This window comes from Varroa destructor, unplaced genomic scaffold, assembly GCF_002443255.2.
Source record: "Varroa destructor unplaced genomic scaffold, Vdes_3.0 BEIS01000005.1, whole genome shotgun sequence".
Classification (NCBI taxonomy): domain Eukaryota; kingdom Metazoa; phylum Arthropoda; class Arachnida; order Mesostigmata; family Varroidae; genus Varroa; species Varroa destructor.
The window spans coordinates 5,019,033-5,035,266 of record NW_019211458.1 but is presented as its reverse complement, the minus strand read 5'-3'; the positions used below and the strand labels follow the sequence as shown (position 1 = coordinate 5,035,266).

At 37.6% G+C, this 16,234-nt stretch overlaps 1 protein-coding gene across 2 annotated transcripts in view; it reads left to right on the top strand.

The window, feature by feature from the left end:
- LOC111251433 (neural cell adhesion molecule 2-like) overlaps window positions 1-16,234 on the top strand; it is a 139,466-nt gene that overhangs the window by 104,799 nt on the left and 18,433 nt on the right. For both annotated transcript variants that reach the window (XM_086989479.1, XM_022807998.2), the window contains exons 2-4: window positions 7,105-7,487; window positions 11,560-11,734; window positions 13,946-14,056. In XM_086989479.1, the coding sequence (XP_086845605.1) occupies window positions 7,105-7,487; window positions 11,560-11,734; window positions 13,946-14,056 (669 nt within the window). The remainder of the gene's footprint in view (window positions 1-7,104; window positions 7,488-11,559; window positions 11,735-13,945; window positions 14,057-16,234) is intronic.

Sequence of the window (16,234 nt, the reverse complement as noted above, 5' to 3'; positions counted from 1 at the left end):
TTACTGCTGACAGTTTTTCTAGCGTCGTGATCAGAATTGATGCTTTCTTGTAAAACCCACGAACCTACAATGAAACGGATTCTTAGAAAATTGCAGTTTTCACAATGTATAATAAGACATGCAATAGAAGCGATAGGAAATTTCAGCATTCTACTCGAAAAACAGGCATATGAAGTACGTAGTTTATTAAAAACATAAGATGAAAAACGCTTAACGTTTGTTGGATTACACTTAAAAATAAAGTTAGTAGTTCTATAGGCATCACAAATAAAAACTGAATAATTCCGGAACTGTTTTACAAAGCTTTAACATTGTTACAATTATTATTTGGCCTGAACTACCATCTGATCTCTAATGACTGAGTTCGAGCTGTTGTATGGCAGCAGTACAGCTGGAAATGCAAAGTTTTGCAGCTACGTAGTACCGCTGCCACCCGCTGGCGACACAGAAATGCTGTAAAAATTTAACTTCAGAAATGACAATTTAAAAAGGACCTAAAAATTTTCAGACCAGATTTTCACACATATTTGTATATACAGAAGATCAACGCATATAAACACGGACTCACGAAAGCAAACAAATTTGCGAGAAAATGTATTTATATAAGTAATAGTTCATCACAGGTGGCCACTCAGCTTAAAGGCCTATTAAACCCAATCTTTAACTCTCGCAGAAATCTTCACCAATCAGGATACAGATAATGCGGTATACCGTACTATCATAAGCAAAACATACCCCTTTCGCTTGTCTACTAAGGATGACATCGTCCAAAAAAGAAAACATTTAAACATGTTGAGCAGATCGAAAACATTCCCGGTAGCTGGAGTAACATGCACGTGCCTTTCGGGACAAATACTAAACAAAATGCTCCCCCTTGTATAGAACAGAAAAAGATGTAATCTAAGGAAAATTTACTAGTTTGTCTGTCTCATGCTCCTTTCCAGAAGCGCCCTTATCCTCGCCACTTCATTTAACTTCTAAATCTAACGCTACCATATTTTAACTTGCATCGAATTTGCAGTCTGCAACTTCTCTTCTTTGTAAAAATGTTCGTAATAAGTCCTTTTTACAGCAAGGTTCGTTCGCCTCAGTTTGAAACACTTTAGGCAGCTGACCGCTTAGTAAAAGATAGTAGTTACTATCAATCACACGGCATGCAGCACCTAAATAAACGCAATTTTGTTTTCCGGTCTGTGTTATTAAATCGATAAGTGTCATCGGAAGCTTCGAACAAAATCAAACAGATTTATCTTGGCCAAACCAGCAACTTTCAAGTCTCAAATATGACCCGAGATAAGCTTGAAATCAGAAAATAAACGTAGTATTATAAGCTTTCTAATCGACGGGGTATGGTTTCTTTTAGTTATTATACGCCTTTTGGTGAATCGAAAAAATTTTTGTTGCGCTCGAATGAAGTATACTGCAAAAGTCAAGTTGAGAGAAGTCAGTTTATCAAAAATGCGTAAAAAGCATTGTTGGTAATCCTGAAACTACCACAAAAAATTAGCGCGTATTTTAGACCATTTTAGAATTAAACTTGAAATAGATGCTTCTGTTTTGCGTCCGTAGTCAGTCTCATGATACAATGCTAACGTGGTTCCGGGTTTAAAACTCGGGGAATTTGCTAGTAGCTCAGGCTAAAGTTCGCTTTTTCTCATCTAGGGTGTGCTTGGCTAAATTTCTCACAAATCCAGGTATATTAACACCGCTCTGCTGTAGTATATTGTTTAGTTGTAAGCAAATTTAAAGGAAACGTTTGGACAAAACACTTATTCATCGTCTTGACCGAGAGCATAGGGAGTTATCTAAGCGAAAGGTAGTTACATTTAGCGGAATATTTAGTTTGAAGCGGTTACAAATGAGGATTTAAAAGATATAGGGGTATCTTGTTTAGGTAAAATATGTACTTAACTGAGAAAAATAGTAAGAATTAGTTTATATTTAGCTGCCGATTTTATATATGGCATGGTGCGATCGCTCTATATAAAGAGTCGTGATGAGATTCGAGTGATTTTGCAAGCTGATATGATTAACAATATCTGACGTAGGATCCTGTTATAGGTGCTATTTGTTTAGTAAAGCGCTTACAGAGATAATAATATTGTTCCCGATTACCTCGCGTTAAAGCAGAGGTTTCCCTTGCTCAGTCGCATTGTCCACAATATTCCCATTTTAAATGCGTTTGTAGGCGATAGTCCCATTTTCCGGGAAAGGCGAAAGAAGCGTAATATCAATGAAATCGAAATCTGCTTTTTTAGCAGTTTATTTTTCTGCTGTGGATACGTGGATTCCCTTTGCGTTGCCTAACTGTATTTGCCCTCCGATCTTTCGTCTCTCTCTCTCTCTCTCTCTCTCTATATATATATATATATATATATATATATATATTCGCGCCAGCTTTAAACAAGAACGAACGATAGTGTGTGTGTTGGCTTTCAAGATGACTCTGTCCATCTTAACGGAATGCAACATGGCATGAATTTATCAGTAATAATCCGCCTTTTACTGGTAAGCTTTTGTTGTTTCGCCATAATGCACAATTTACCGTTCACCTACCGTTTTATACGGCCCGATAGCCATGAAAAAGTTGTAAATGTTAAGGCATAACGTCACCGACTGTCCCGCGCTGGTGGCTTTGCTAGGCGAAACAATAGAGGTTGCATCCTACGTAATTATGCCCCAGACCATGCCTTAGCAAAATAGACATTCTAAAACATCCTATCCAGGTTAGCACATTTGGCAAGGCATCTTCGCAATGATCACGGCTCAGGATCCCCTTTCTATTAGTAGCACGCAGTTAACGATGTCGTTCATGTATGTGCAGCTATTTACGCCCTTATACCATAAAGCGGAATAACGTAGGAATCGGGATGGCGACTTGAATGAGAAGGTGCCTTTGGTTTAAACCTGCCCGGTGTGACATAGAGGCCGAGGCAGTCCTTATCCTTGTTTCAGTAAAGTTTCATTTAAACGGACAAATCACAGCTATTCGAAAGTCTTAAGTAGAAGTCCGAAGACTACAAAATACACCACGGAACATTAAGTTCTGTGCTAGTTGCCCCCACTAATTGTCAGGTGTAGTCCCGGAGAGGCCCTGGCATAACTATCATGTATGAATTAAACCCAGATTTCAGTCTTTATACGTTTCGACTAATCCTTAAGGTCATACTTTTGAACTCTCCTAATTATACTTGTCTTTTTCGCTACCTTTTTAAAACATAAAGCCATACAATTAGACAATGATATCATATAAGTGTGCGCCTAAAGGGTTATCACAAACCATGCAGTGTATATGCATTGGATAAACATTATGGTATTACAGATTTTTTTAAGATAAAGGGTTTTTAAAATTGCCCAACCCTTTTCTTATCGGCACCACACATAAGAAATAAGTAGTCTTTTTTCCGTCACCGATACCGGACAGAACCGCTTGCCCGCATGCCATAATTTTATAAGCCTACTGGCGCTTTCATGTTCCTCAAGAGTTGCAGACTGCAATAGAGAGGAAATGGCTGCTAATCAGCTAAAACTGGACGGCTCACCACTGATGGTAGATCGAATATCAAAGGCAAGGATACTGAAGGCACGGAATCCATTGCGACCTTTATCACTTTGACGTCAATAGTCGGCCGCCTCAACGTCCCTAATGTTTTGAACACAAAGGAGCATAACATTTGTCGTATGTGCATATATGTTCGAGAGCAAAAAAATTATCCGCTATATATACATATACATATTATAACGGTCATTATAAGTGCTGAAAATGCACAAAACTTTCGTTCGGCCAGTTGATAACTGATGAATGTTTTCTTCATAGTCCTATTGAATTTTTTTAGTAAAAATACTACTGCATTGTGTCAACCGCATTTTCGCCTTATACTGAGAAATCTTTACCGAAATTCGAACGATTTGGTTACAACAAAAACATAAAAAAGGGCTTAATAGTATAGCATGAGTGGGCACTGCTTCAGACGAAGCATGACGTTGTTCATACCGTAAATCTGATAGTAGTAGGTGTTATTCATCTAGATCTACCATTACCAATGTGTACAATGCTTAGCAAGAATGATTTCATCAGGAGCGAGACTGATTGCCTTATCGGAGACCTCAAGTTAAGGCAGGTGCACCTGAGACGTCTGCGCAGATCAGCTATAATACGTCTACGGCCAAGTGAATATAAAACATCGAATCATATGAAGCCAATTCGAGCAGTGCAGGGCGAACCAAAACTTCGGCTTCTTCTTTTTACATTGATACGAGTTGAGGAAATAATATTAGTAAAAATCTGGTGGTCGCGTCTCAAAACGGGCACCTAGTATCGAGATTGCGTATCTCGAACGTAGGAATTATTTCAAAAGGTATATGTGCGCAATAGAAGTGAATGCTACAAATGCGTCATATACTATAATTCACCGCGTTGTATTATAATCTGCTGTATTCAGCATACATATTTTAAGGATAGCTCTTTAAATATGAACCAACATGAAAAGCTGGCTGGCTACAGAAGGGTGATTGATATATTCATATCAAGCGTCAGCAATCTAACATAACGGACACGGAGAGAGATCGTTCTTTGATATAGCAAAATGTCGTCTTAAACTGAAATACCCGTCTTAGAGCTTTAAACTCAGTACGTCGCCGTATTAGTAAACGTAAAAAATATTTACATAAATATGTTGTTACGTAACATGCGTGTTATTCCTCTCTTGGTAGCACAAAAACTGTTATTAAACGTTAGGAGATATTATTGTCCACTTGCATATTCACACGATCAACAAAGCTGAACTTTAGCATGTTAAGAGTTGAGGATAGGTAAAATAAGATAGTATCTTCTCCTTTTCAACTTCACCAAAAATATAGGTACAGACAAAGTGACCTCAACTATAGAATAGTGACATGAAAAAAAAGTTAATAGAACGTATGATTTGATAAATCCTAGAAAACATTTTGCGTATTGCGAACTTTGTATGGATTCGAACGAAACCATCAAGAGCCGAAGGTTGAAATTTATCTTGCCCCAGCAAAAGTCTTGCGTATTGGCGCGATCATTTCCTCTAGAGTCTTTACCGCCTGTAGCCGCTGTAAAGTGTCCCTGAAGGTGCTTGCCACATTTGTCAACAGATTCCGTCTACAGTTCTGGCTAAAATTAAAGCAACCTGTGTGACACTCTCTATTAGATTCGCTAAAACTTATTTTACTGTAAAATTTTTTCAGCCTTCCTAGTTATTTCCTAACAATCAAGGTTATCCTAAGATCAAGATTAGCCTCTAAGAAACCTCTGTAGACGAAGGTATTATAAGATAAGGCTGGTGCATCGTAATTCTGAGGAAAACCAATGAAAAAAGAAGAATTTCATTGGTCATTTTGAGACCGTTAAAATATAAGTAACGACTAAAAAAAATGCATGATAGTTGGATATCAGCTAAAACATAATCAAGAATTGCAGTTTAGTCTATACGTATGCTCCGTTGTATCCTAGCACATTCTGGATTTGATGTAGTTTTGTCTCTAGCAATGGAACCTAATTTACCAACTTAAAGTTCAATTTGTTTAATAAAATATCGGAACTGAAACACTGTTTCTCGAATAATGAGGTTGAACGCACGACTATGTCTGTAAAAGAACACCTTAATAGAATAATCATTACAGCAAAAATTTTATAGATTTAGTCAACTGCAAAAAATCAGAAGTGAAATTTATTCGAATACAATTTAAATTACGCATCATGGGCAGACGATGTTTTTCGAATATTTGCATCAGGTCTGTAGCGATTTACTGCTACGAGCTGGTTAAGTGTTTTAAGAAAATAATTCGTTCATAGCTAGAGAGATCGTTTAGAACTAAAAATTAACGCCCGGACATTAAGTCTGTTTCTCGAAGGTTGGTGGAATCTATCGAACACTATTGAAAGGATAAGGCAAGGAAGCTTCAGAGAAACAACAGTTTAGGGTTACTGTGATCACAAAAGCTTTTTAGCAAAATAACGCGAAGACAATGCGTTGCGTGTCAGTTTAATATGGAATTCGCTACAATAAGCGTTACGGAATACTAAAAAAAAACAGTAGAGATAATAAAGGAGTGGGGCTCTCACAAGGACACAGGACACACACACACACACACAGGACAAATGACGTGTGTATACTTTAGAGACAATTTGCGTAACTATTAGTAGCAGAAAATCCGCCAGGAACTACCATAGGCGAGACATGGATCAATCTGTCCTGTTCGTGGAAGAAACATAAAACAAAAGAAAAAGGTATCGAACGAGAAACAGAAACAGAAAGAGAAATTTCGTAACTATGCAGAGTTGAGTGTAAGCTAATGCTTATACTGGAAATGGATATCAAGGGCATTTTTGATTTTATGGGATTTTTTTCTGAAAAAAAGGCAAATGCTGCCAGACGTCTTTAATTTCTGAGGAACCTTATGGATACGACAGCACAATACACGGTTACTCCATGACAAAGAACGAGCCTTTTGCTACGCTTTAATGATGAACTAGATTAAGAAAAGCAGAATTAAGCAATAGCGTTAGCTGCCATATTTTTCAAATGCAATTCCATGTGATCTTGATCACTCTCGTGCATTAAAGAGGACGAATGGTGGCGTAACGTATTCTAGCGTAGATTCTCACAAACGAACCACTGATGATATAAATCACAACCTAGCATCTGTTGAAAGATTCTAGAATCCTGGCTTTAATGAATAAATGATGACGAAGTGTATCTGACATTTGCCGGAATATCGTTATTATAGTTTAAATGTCATAAAAACTATTGTAAACTCTGGACACGTATAAGTAATATTCAAAGAGATCAGCGAGCGGTCGGTCACTCTTTTCAAGTTGTAATACGGCATAAATTATGACTTTTGCCGTATTATTTTATCAGGTTACGCTCGATGTTAAACCCTGCTTACTTTTACAAAAGAAATTACTTGTTTTCTTAAAAAGTAAATAACTAACTTCAAGTTAGTCAACAATTATACACTAAGGAACTCAAATAAAATTATGTGCTTGCTTTCCATCTTCAAAAAAGATGCCGTTTTAGTTAGAATGAAATAAAACTATAACGTACATGTAAACATAAATTCATTCGGTTTCAGGTATATCCACTCGGTTAGTGGTGCGTGAGGGGCAACAGACGGAGCTGCCATGCGATATTCGGCCTCATATACCAAACGAGGCTGGTAGTGGAAACAGTAGTGGCAGCCCTGATGGCCTCGCGTCAGCTGCTATTGCTGCTGCAAGGGCAAGTACAAGCATACAGACGTTGCCTCAAGGATACCCAGGAGCTCTGTTAGGGTTATCGGGGCCAGTCGGTGGTGCCAACCAGTCTTCCTTGGCTCTCGTTCGGTGGTTCCATACGCCCGACAAAAAGACACATCATCATCATCACGTGAGAATACACCACCAGCCAGTGTACACTGTCGATTTCGGTACGGAAGGCTCTGCCGCAGATGCACAGCGCTCAAACAACATTTTACAGGTGATAATAAATGTTTTTTTTTAACTTAAAGCCCATAAAGGGTCATTCTAATTTAGAAAGACAAACGGAGGTTGGTACATAACTAATTCAGCGAAATTTGTCCAATGATAATGCTTGCAGTTTATTCAGCGCAAATATGTGTCGCCGGAAATCCTACAGTCTGTTATGAAATACTACAACTACGGGAATTCTTCTTTTTTTTTTGTAAGGTGTTTTTGAAAGCGCAGTAAAATACTAAATCTCTCAAAAACACTCCGATACTTCCCTCAGGAGAAGAATAGGCAATTTACCCACGTCTATATCAATTAGAAAACAGTTTGTAACATAATAGGGAGAATGCTTTTTACAAACTTGCTATACATTTTTAAAATTAGAATTAGGCCACCACGTAAACAATTATTACCTAGTCATCTGGGTAGATTTACAGAACGTGGCAACTAATATGACAAGTTTCATTATTTTAGTTGTTACAATAATATATTCAAAAACTATATCGTCTAAGATGTTTAGATTTCAGCCGGTTGCAATGCACAGAGGCTGTGCCCAAAACCACTTTTAACGATTATATGTGCAATAAATGTGTTAGTTTCCGAATCAGCTTCTTTTTTCTAACTAGAGATTCCGGAGTACTCAAAAATGTCCGTTGGCGTATTTTCAGTTCAACTAGGTTTTTTCAGGTAGCCCATGAGATCCTTCCTCTCGTTTCCCAAAAGCCGTGGAACTACGGGCAACATCCTAAATCGAAACTAACAAATTTAATACTGTAATATACATCTATTGCGGAATTGTATTGTATCTATATAAAAATTACCATTTGTCGCTCGTACTTTGGACTCGGCTTTCCCGGTGGAGTCACTTCTTCTAATATCAGCTTTGTCCAATGAAAATGCAGTGGTTTGATTTTAGCGTTGCTGATTTAAGCATTATTTTATGAAAAATTCCTTTACATAGTTTTACATAGATCTTTATTTCTGTGCAAAAATAACTTGCGATCTAACAGATCGTTATAGGCACAGCTGCAACATCTCAACAAATATGCTAATGACGCTTTTCGATTACTATAAAACTGAAATCGCATTGTATACGTTGTTTACCTTATCATCTGCGACTAAAGGCTTTTTACGACAACAACAGTATTTTACTCTGTAATTATATATAAGTTGCATATTTTATAGATAGATGAATAGCCCTTAAATGTTGTGCTCAAAGCCCAGGACGCCCGTTCATAGAAAAAGAACGGCTACTGAGTTTTTATATTATTTCACGGTCTGGCGTTGGCAAGTATTTGGCCTAAGTTGGGCCGTTTTAGGCTATTTCTACCCATATGCAGTATGCTGACCAGCATAACCAAGGGCTTCTGACGCTTCCCTGAAAGTTGACTTGGTAGGAAATTGCCCATCTGTGGCCAAGATAGCATTACGTTAAGCTCTCCGCAACTAATAAATTTGGAACACGTTAGGTCAGCTGAATTGATTACTTTATTTGGAATACTATATCTTCCCGTAAAATTATAAGATCTATTAACCAAGCCTAACACCCAATCTAACAAAAATGTAAACGCTTCCTGTTCTTTGTTAAAAAAAAGGACCAAAAATTAATTGACAGGCGATTTGTAAATCTGTGTATTTACATAGCACAGAACTCAGTTTCTATGTATATCCCAAATAATTTTTTCGAAAAATCAGTTTTGTGCCTGTAAAAAAATTAAGTTTCTAGTTCCGACACTGATTCGAGATTCGAGTGGGACATATTCCTCACCAAGCTTCAAATTTATAGGCTTAATAGTAATAAACAAAACACATTTTCGATCATAGAAGTTGTATTCGTTAAGTTCTACTGTTGCAAATCAAGATTATTTGAACTTTTACCTTAAAATATCTTAGAACTTTATTACGATTGTTGAGCTAGTGGTTTCAAGACTAAAACCTTGAAACAGTCCTTACATTAAAAGCACGATGGGACTGCCGCGAAACTACAAAAAAGAACAGAAATACAGAACTCTAAAAGTGTTAACTAAACTATGTCTAATCGTGTTAACAAAAATCTAAAATTGCGTAATATAATCAGCGTGTACTCTCCTGTGCACCTGCAATGTCTGTTCCGCTATCTTCCACGTTTAAATGTCGCCCACAAATTTTTAACATGTCAATTTTCTACCATAGTATTTGAAGTTCAAATGTGAGGGCAAGCTAAATTGTGCAGTGAAGCATCTGTTACTTCAACAGAGGTAACTGGCCATACATGAATTATTGTAATGCTGGTAATTAATTTGTGGCATATTCAAACGTGCACACGCGCTGTAACAGCACAATGTGGCTGCTGCCAGTATATTAAATATGATACAGTTTGAAGGTACGATTGATCGATGTTTGAAACCCATTTAAGTAAAGCTGGTCGGAGTTTGTAGGGGGGAGACCACAGAATAATTGGATAAAAGGAACTACAGCTGGGCTATCTGCGGATGTCAGACGGACTGACTCAAAGAATCTGGCATACTCTAAAGATGTTTCCTTAAGATGTGCGCTTGTTTGATCGTCATACGCAAGTAAGCAGCTTTAGACATTTGAAGATAAAATTTCAGCTCGTCTAAATTTACTTTGGCATTTTCTTCAGCGTGCCTTGGGAATATTTGAAGATGCAATTACGATCTCATAGATATTACGTCGAAATAGACGAGCTCGAAGGCAGAGCCAATTCCTTAGAGCAAAATTTCAGTTTTGTCTGCTAGTGGTGTACACCTTATATATTACTCATGTTTTTCCATCCGCAATAGTATGCTAGTGTTAAAAGTAAGAATAGTAATAATAATCTAATCAAAAAAAACTTTTGCCTCTTTAACCTTGATTTGCGTCCGCCTTCTTGAGTCTTGCTGATCAAGCTATGTGTACGAACCATGCGCATACATCCAACTTCTTCTTTGTATACTTCAATTAACGATTAATGAGGCAGATGTCTAGCTAGATATCTTTGTCACTCGGTTGTTCTTCATGTTCCGCAGTAACCAGTAAATAGAGACCTTATGCGACCGTGTGAGCAAAGAAATAGTGGTTACTTTGCTAGTTTGCTCCTCTAAATCCAATCAAAGTCTACTGCTAATGGCCTCTTGCCCATACCGGCTTATTTTCAATCTTGTCGCACGACCATTTGCTAGCCCGGCGAAAAGGTATATCCTAACGTTTGGAGTGGTATTATGCCCTTTTGGGTTGCTAACAACGAACAATTGGGCTGACTAATGACCAAATAAAGCTAAATAAAATGATCAAATAATGATAAAAATAGTTGCTCACCGATAGAGATGTGGACATTACGCTTAGGGTGTTTACAGCACAGATGGCGCGAGCACATCTGGACCACCTAGCGTTTCATGTTGTTGCTGAGTGCTCATGTCATATGGAAAAAAGCGAATACAAAATTAATATTGGTGTTCCATGATAATGGTGAATCATTGCACTAGGTGTTTCCGATAATATGGTTGGTTATTTAGCTATACTAAGTAATCACAACCTCGGAATAAATGGGCCGCTTTCAAATTTCGCCAGTGCGAAGCGAAGGGTTTGTCGTTATGTGAATCATTAGTTACCAAATGATAAATACTTTGTAAACTGCTAAATTATCAGTCAGAAAAGAAGACAGCGCAGTACATAATATAACAAGCTATTATGATTAGTTAGCTGTTACTGAATTTTGGATAAGTATCAAAAATCGAAAAAGTTGCCCAGAGCTCACACTAAACCTTAAATATAATAAACCTAAAATATAAATACTCCTGGAAGCAACTTGAAAAGCTGTTCATACACTCAAAAGCTCGTTCGATATTGTTCACGCTGTTTAAAAACCTACATTAGTGAATTTTCAGTTTGAAATATGGGCCACAAATCGAGTTCGTTCATCTTATCCTGTTCATTTCAGAACCTATAAGATAGGGCAATGCTCAATATGTGCAAATGATACCATTAAACCATGATCCCAATTGAAAAATATCCGATAGGCTTGAATAATGTAGAATTTCATGTTCAGTGGTCTTGCCGCAGGGTTTACGTAGAGATGATAAAAAAAATTGCTTTCATTTAAGGTGAGTCGGTCCGCATCAAAGACATGGAGCGGTCGGGCCTACTTCTCCCTTTTAGGTCATCCCGCGTTGCTCAAGGTAAATGAGGTTCGTTTCGAAGACTCTGGCTTGTACACCTGCTCTGCTGTCTTCAGAGATGGGTCAATCATCAATTCAACTGTGCGCCTACACGTTGTCGGTAAATTACCTTCTGTTTCTATTGTTAGTTATTTTCCTCTTCTGCGCCTCTAAATTTCCTGTCCTTTATTCCCAAAAAGCGAATGAAAATTTCACCAGCAGTGTAGTTCGTAATCATAATCTTTTACATAGTAACCTCGTTACTACGCATTTGTAGATGAACATTATTTGGGATTCCAGTTTGATCCAATTATGCGGAATATTTTCTTATCAATCAGGAGAAAATGCTGAAGCTAATTTACTAGAAAAAATTTACCAAAGCTATAAAATATTCGATCAGGAGGATTCTACAAGCGTTCTGGTAATGATTATATTACAGGATAGGAATGATGGCTTTGCCTGTTGCCAAATCGTTCTGGCCCGTAGTAATAAATACGAAGGTCTTGACTTTAGCGGTAGCCTACTTTTAGTAGAAATTGGATTTTTTAACAAGAAAAGTTTACATTCCAATACTAATTGGCGTTACTACAAAGTAGAAACTATAAGCATTGGATCATTTCATAATGCACATTAGCGTAACCGCTTTCCGAACACTAAATGCGCTTGAACGAGTGATACATGCAAAAAAATGTATTACATCGATACTATCTGAGAAATTTTGAGAACAAAGGCTCGCGTTTAGTCAGTGAGCATACTGACTGATCAAAAAAAAACTAGTCAGGGCGTGTTAGTAAATATACAGAATATATTCGGAATTATATATATATATATAACTTAAAATTACCTTAGTTTTATTTGGAAAAGGTACTGGTCATGAACATATTTTATCCTTAATTGGTCAAAATAGGTATTGATTATGTGGGGCGAAATGAAAATGTTATTTAAATATGAAGTGTTTAAGCCTAGATACGGAACTTATGCATAATATTAAGCTAGCAGAAATGACTAGTCAAGACTGCTACTCGTCTTTCTCTATTTGTTGCCTTCTCTTTCCCTTCAGCTGACGATAGGCTCTCTCTGTATGAGCAAGTATCTCCTGTTCATTTTCGGTCGGCTTGTTTTAGCGTCATTTTTTTTGTACATTTCCATCTACGAAAATGCACTTATATTGCTTTGTCATTGTTGATGCACCAGTGGCACTAGCCTGGTTTATCCTTAGATTGTCGGAAGGCTCCTACTTTCCACAGATATCATTTCCCCAGACTTTTTCGCAGCGACGTTCTACGGCTTGACTGCGGTAATCGTTTTCCTGGATTGTTGCTATACTTCGGTTAGATTGAGGGGTGGGTCCGTTGGAGGAACTGGATGACGACTGCCAGACTTTGTGACCAGATTCTGAGAGAGCATGAATTGTGGCCAAGTTTTTGACATGGGCTTGTTGACCGAGCAATAACTATCATACTTACAAGTAAAGCATGCACTGGAATCTCGAAAAAGAAAATCTACTCGCAGGTTAGACGCCAGCAATCCGTACAGCATGGAGAGACACAGGCCTAATTAAACTGAATGTTTCCAATTCTGTTTCGGGCCCCGCTAAACATAGCCTTACAGCTAGTCTGTAATGAACGATGAAAATAGAAAGGAAAGTATATAAAGCCAAGCCAATATCTATATCTCAAAAAATTTAGCCACGATCTCCAAACGCGATCCGTCGCTGAGGCCTCATGTATTTCCAAACTGATTTAGTTTGTTAATTTTAGCCTGCTACGCATTTACATTTGACCAATACTAATTTTTCTGCTTTGACAAGCATAGTGCTACGCGTAAGGATACTTGCTCGACATAGCATTTCATAGAAACCCTGCTACGCTTAGATTTAACATTTTGAATATGATGTCGCGTATGGCGGGGGGCATTTCTTACATGAAGGGCAAACACTCAATTAATCTTTGGCCGTATGTTGCAAGTAGCCAGAAATGACTTTTACGCTCGTGCATGTCTTTTATACCGTTCCTAACACGAAGCCCTCTATGTAGAGTGCGAGCACTTCTGAAGGCCATAAACTGCTTTTCCTATGCATGGTACTCTGCTTAGTCAGTGAAATCTTGCAGACAAATTGCAAAATTATTGCAAGATTTACGCAGTACAACTGACAGTTTGACATGACGTTGGTCAACGATTATTTTGGACGCAAAACTTATAGGTTAATTAAAAAAAAATAATTTACTTTTTGTGTTAATATAATTGCAGTGAGGGCCTCTTTTCACGTTACTGTATTCTATAGATAACCTTTCCTGTGCTTACAAGATAACATTGTATTGTATATTTGCAGCTCCTCCAGAACCGCCACAGATTCGTGATGGTTATGACACCATTCTCATAGGAACAGTAGGTCCCTTCAATGAAGGCTCTCCACTGTCGCTTGTGTGTCTCGTCTACGGAGGTAAGAGATCTTTAATTTAACACTATTGGAAGCAATATTATACTAATAAAAAGAGGAGTTTCACAGCATGAATATGGTCACAACAATTGCGAGTTCGAGAGGCTAACAATCGCGAACCCGGTGCGCTATCCAGTTATAATTTGTTCACTTCTTTTGTTCATTTGCTTTAACTACATCAAACCGTCTGATTATACTCGTGTTTTAAAAATACTGTAATAAAATAATCAGACCGATAATTTAGTTTTTAAAAGTCAGCAGATAATGCTAATTAATTACCGAACAAAGTAGATTTTTAGCCTAGATTACTTTAATCGTGCATTCATTGAACCTACACCCATGAAATCATAAGGCTCAATCCTGACTTAAAACTAATCGTTAGCAATTTTTTCAGACGTTTGAGCCCACAGTGTCGTTACGTTCAACCAGTGTATATAGTAAAATTTTCCTCTTTTAAGTCACGAAATCACTTAAAACTTTATTATAAAAAAATATTTCGTGTACTACTAATTAATTGAAATAATTAAGTTGAAAAATTTGTAACGAATACAAAAGATAACATTAGGAAAGCATTAATTGTTTGTGTATAGTCCTTCTAAACCGCAGGAAGGGTTTAGTAGTTTTAGAGAAGCTGTAAGTAGTCAGCTTCTTTCATTTATAAATCTATACATCACACAGTAGCTAGTAGAATAAAATATACGCCCAAAGAAAGAAAAGAAGCCCTGTTAATTTGTTGGGTTATGCATAGATATTGTCGCGTTATTTAAGTCGAGTACACATAAAAGCAACTGTGCAAACCAAAATGCAGCCTCCCTTTGCCGTACGGCATAAATGTTTTGGTTTTTCGGGATCATTAGTATTCGTAGTTATTGTCGATGATCATTAACAATAAATAATACGACCTTGATTAAATGCCGCGTTTGTATTTCTAGAAGAACATGGTTGTTGGGAGTTTTGTTACGCATAGAAAAATACTCGCGTTTCAAGTTTCCAGGTCAAATAGAATGATTCTGTCATGCTGGGATTAGTTCACAACGCTTGTTTTATTGACGTTTATTATATGTAACATAAATACAAGTATGGATTGTACCGGCATCGACTTAGGTTTGGCGATCGAACATTGTCTTCAAGCCTACTGAGCCACCAATTTTATGGTAAATTTGTTTATTTATTACAATTTATACGGTATTTGTTGGAAGGACCTAATATCTTTCTCTATTTCTGTAGAATCCGTGACTCTTGCCATACAAATTAGTACAGTAACAGCAAATGTATTAATCCTCCGTAAATGCATTGAACCAAATTACGAATTTACAAACCTGCTAAGTTTACTTTATTTAATATTAACTAATCCAGTCTGTACTTTAGAATGGTAATGCGATTCAATTAGCAACAATTAGGATCAAACTGTGTAATATCCACATGGACATGCGCACTTACGTAGAATACCACGAACGTCTATGGGAGCCTAGGCAGAGGAGTGTGCCTCAGTGTAAAGCGGAGAACCATAAAGAGGAGATCTGACGGTAAGCTACAGGTGGATGACTTCGTGAAACTGCTCTATTTCATAGGCCATAATTCGGAAATCACCTTATTGCTCGACACATTGACCTTTTTGGCCCTATGTGGTACCACAGTAAAAGACGGACTTATGTTGGCAGTATGTAGTCGTATCCTGCCTGCAGCCGCTGCTTTTTTTTTTTGGCTAAGAACCTAAAACATGCTAGCTCCTGGAAAGATAACAGTAATGTATCCGTACGTGGGATGTGAGCGGGTTACAAATTTTTCCAAAATTAAGTTGCCTTCCAATCTGCCGCACTGGACATCCGATCAAACAGCAGAGACAGCCCATTCAGTAAGCAAATTGCTCGAGAAATGTCTTGAACCCGATTCAGCACTTGGTTACGTCTGTTAGTTTTCGTTAGTTACTCAGTACCACTGAACACTTGGACCGAGCAGATCCTAGCTACACGCTTTAGTAGTGCCAATTCTAGCACAAGTGAATGAGTCCAGGTTGTATTACTTGTAATTGTGAACATACCGTGATTTGTGACTTCGATTCAAATTCAGAAATAAAAGGATTGACTACAGTTATTTTTCTGCGGATCTTCTACGACTACGTGCGATTTGAATCAAATCGCGACATCGATGTAGTATAACTAAATTAGGCAGACGAATCCG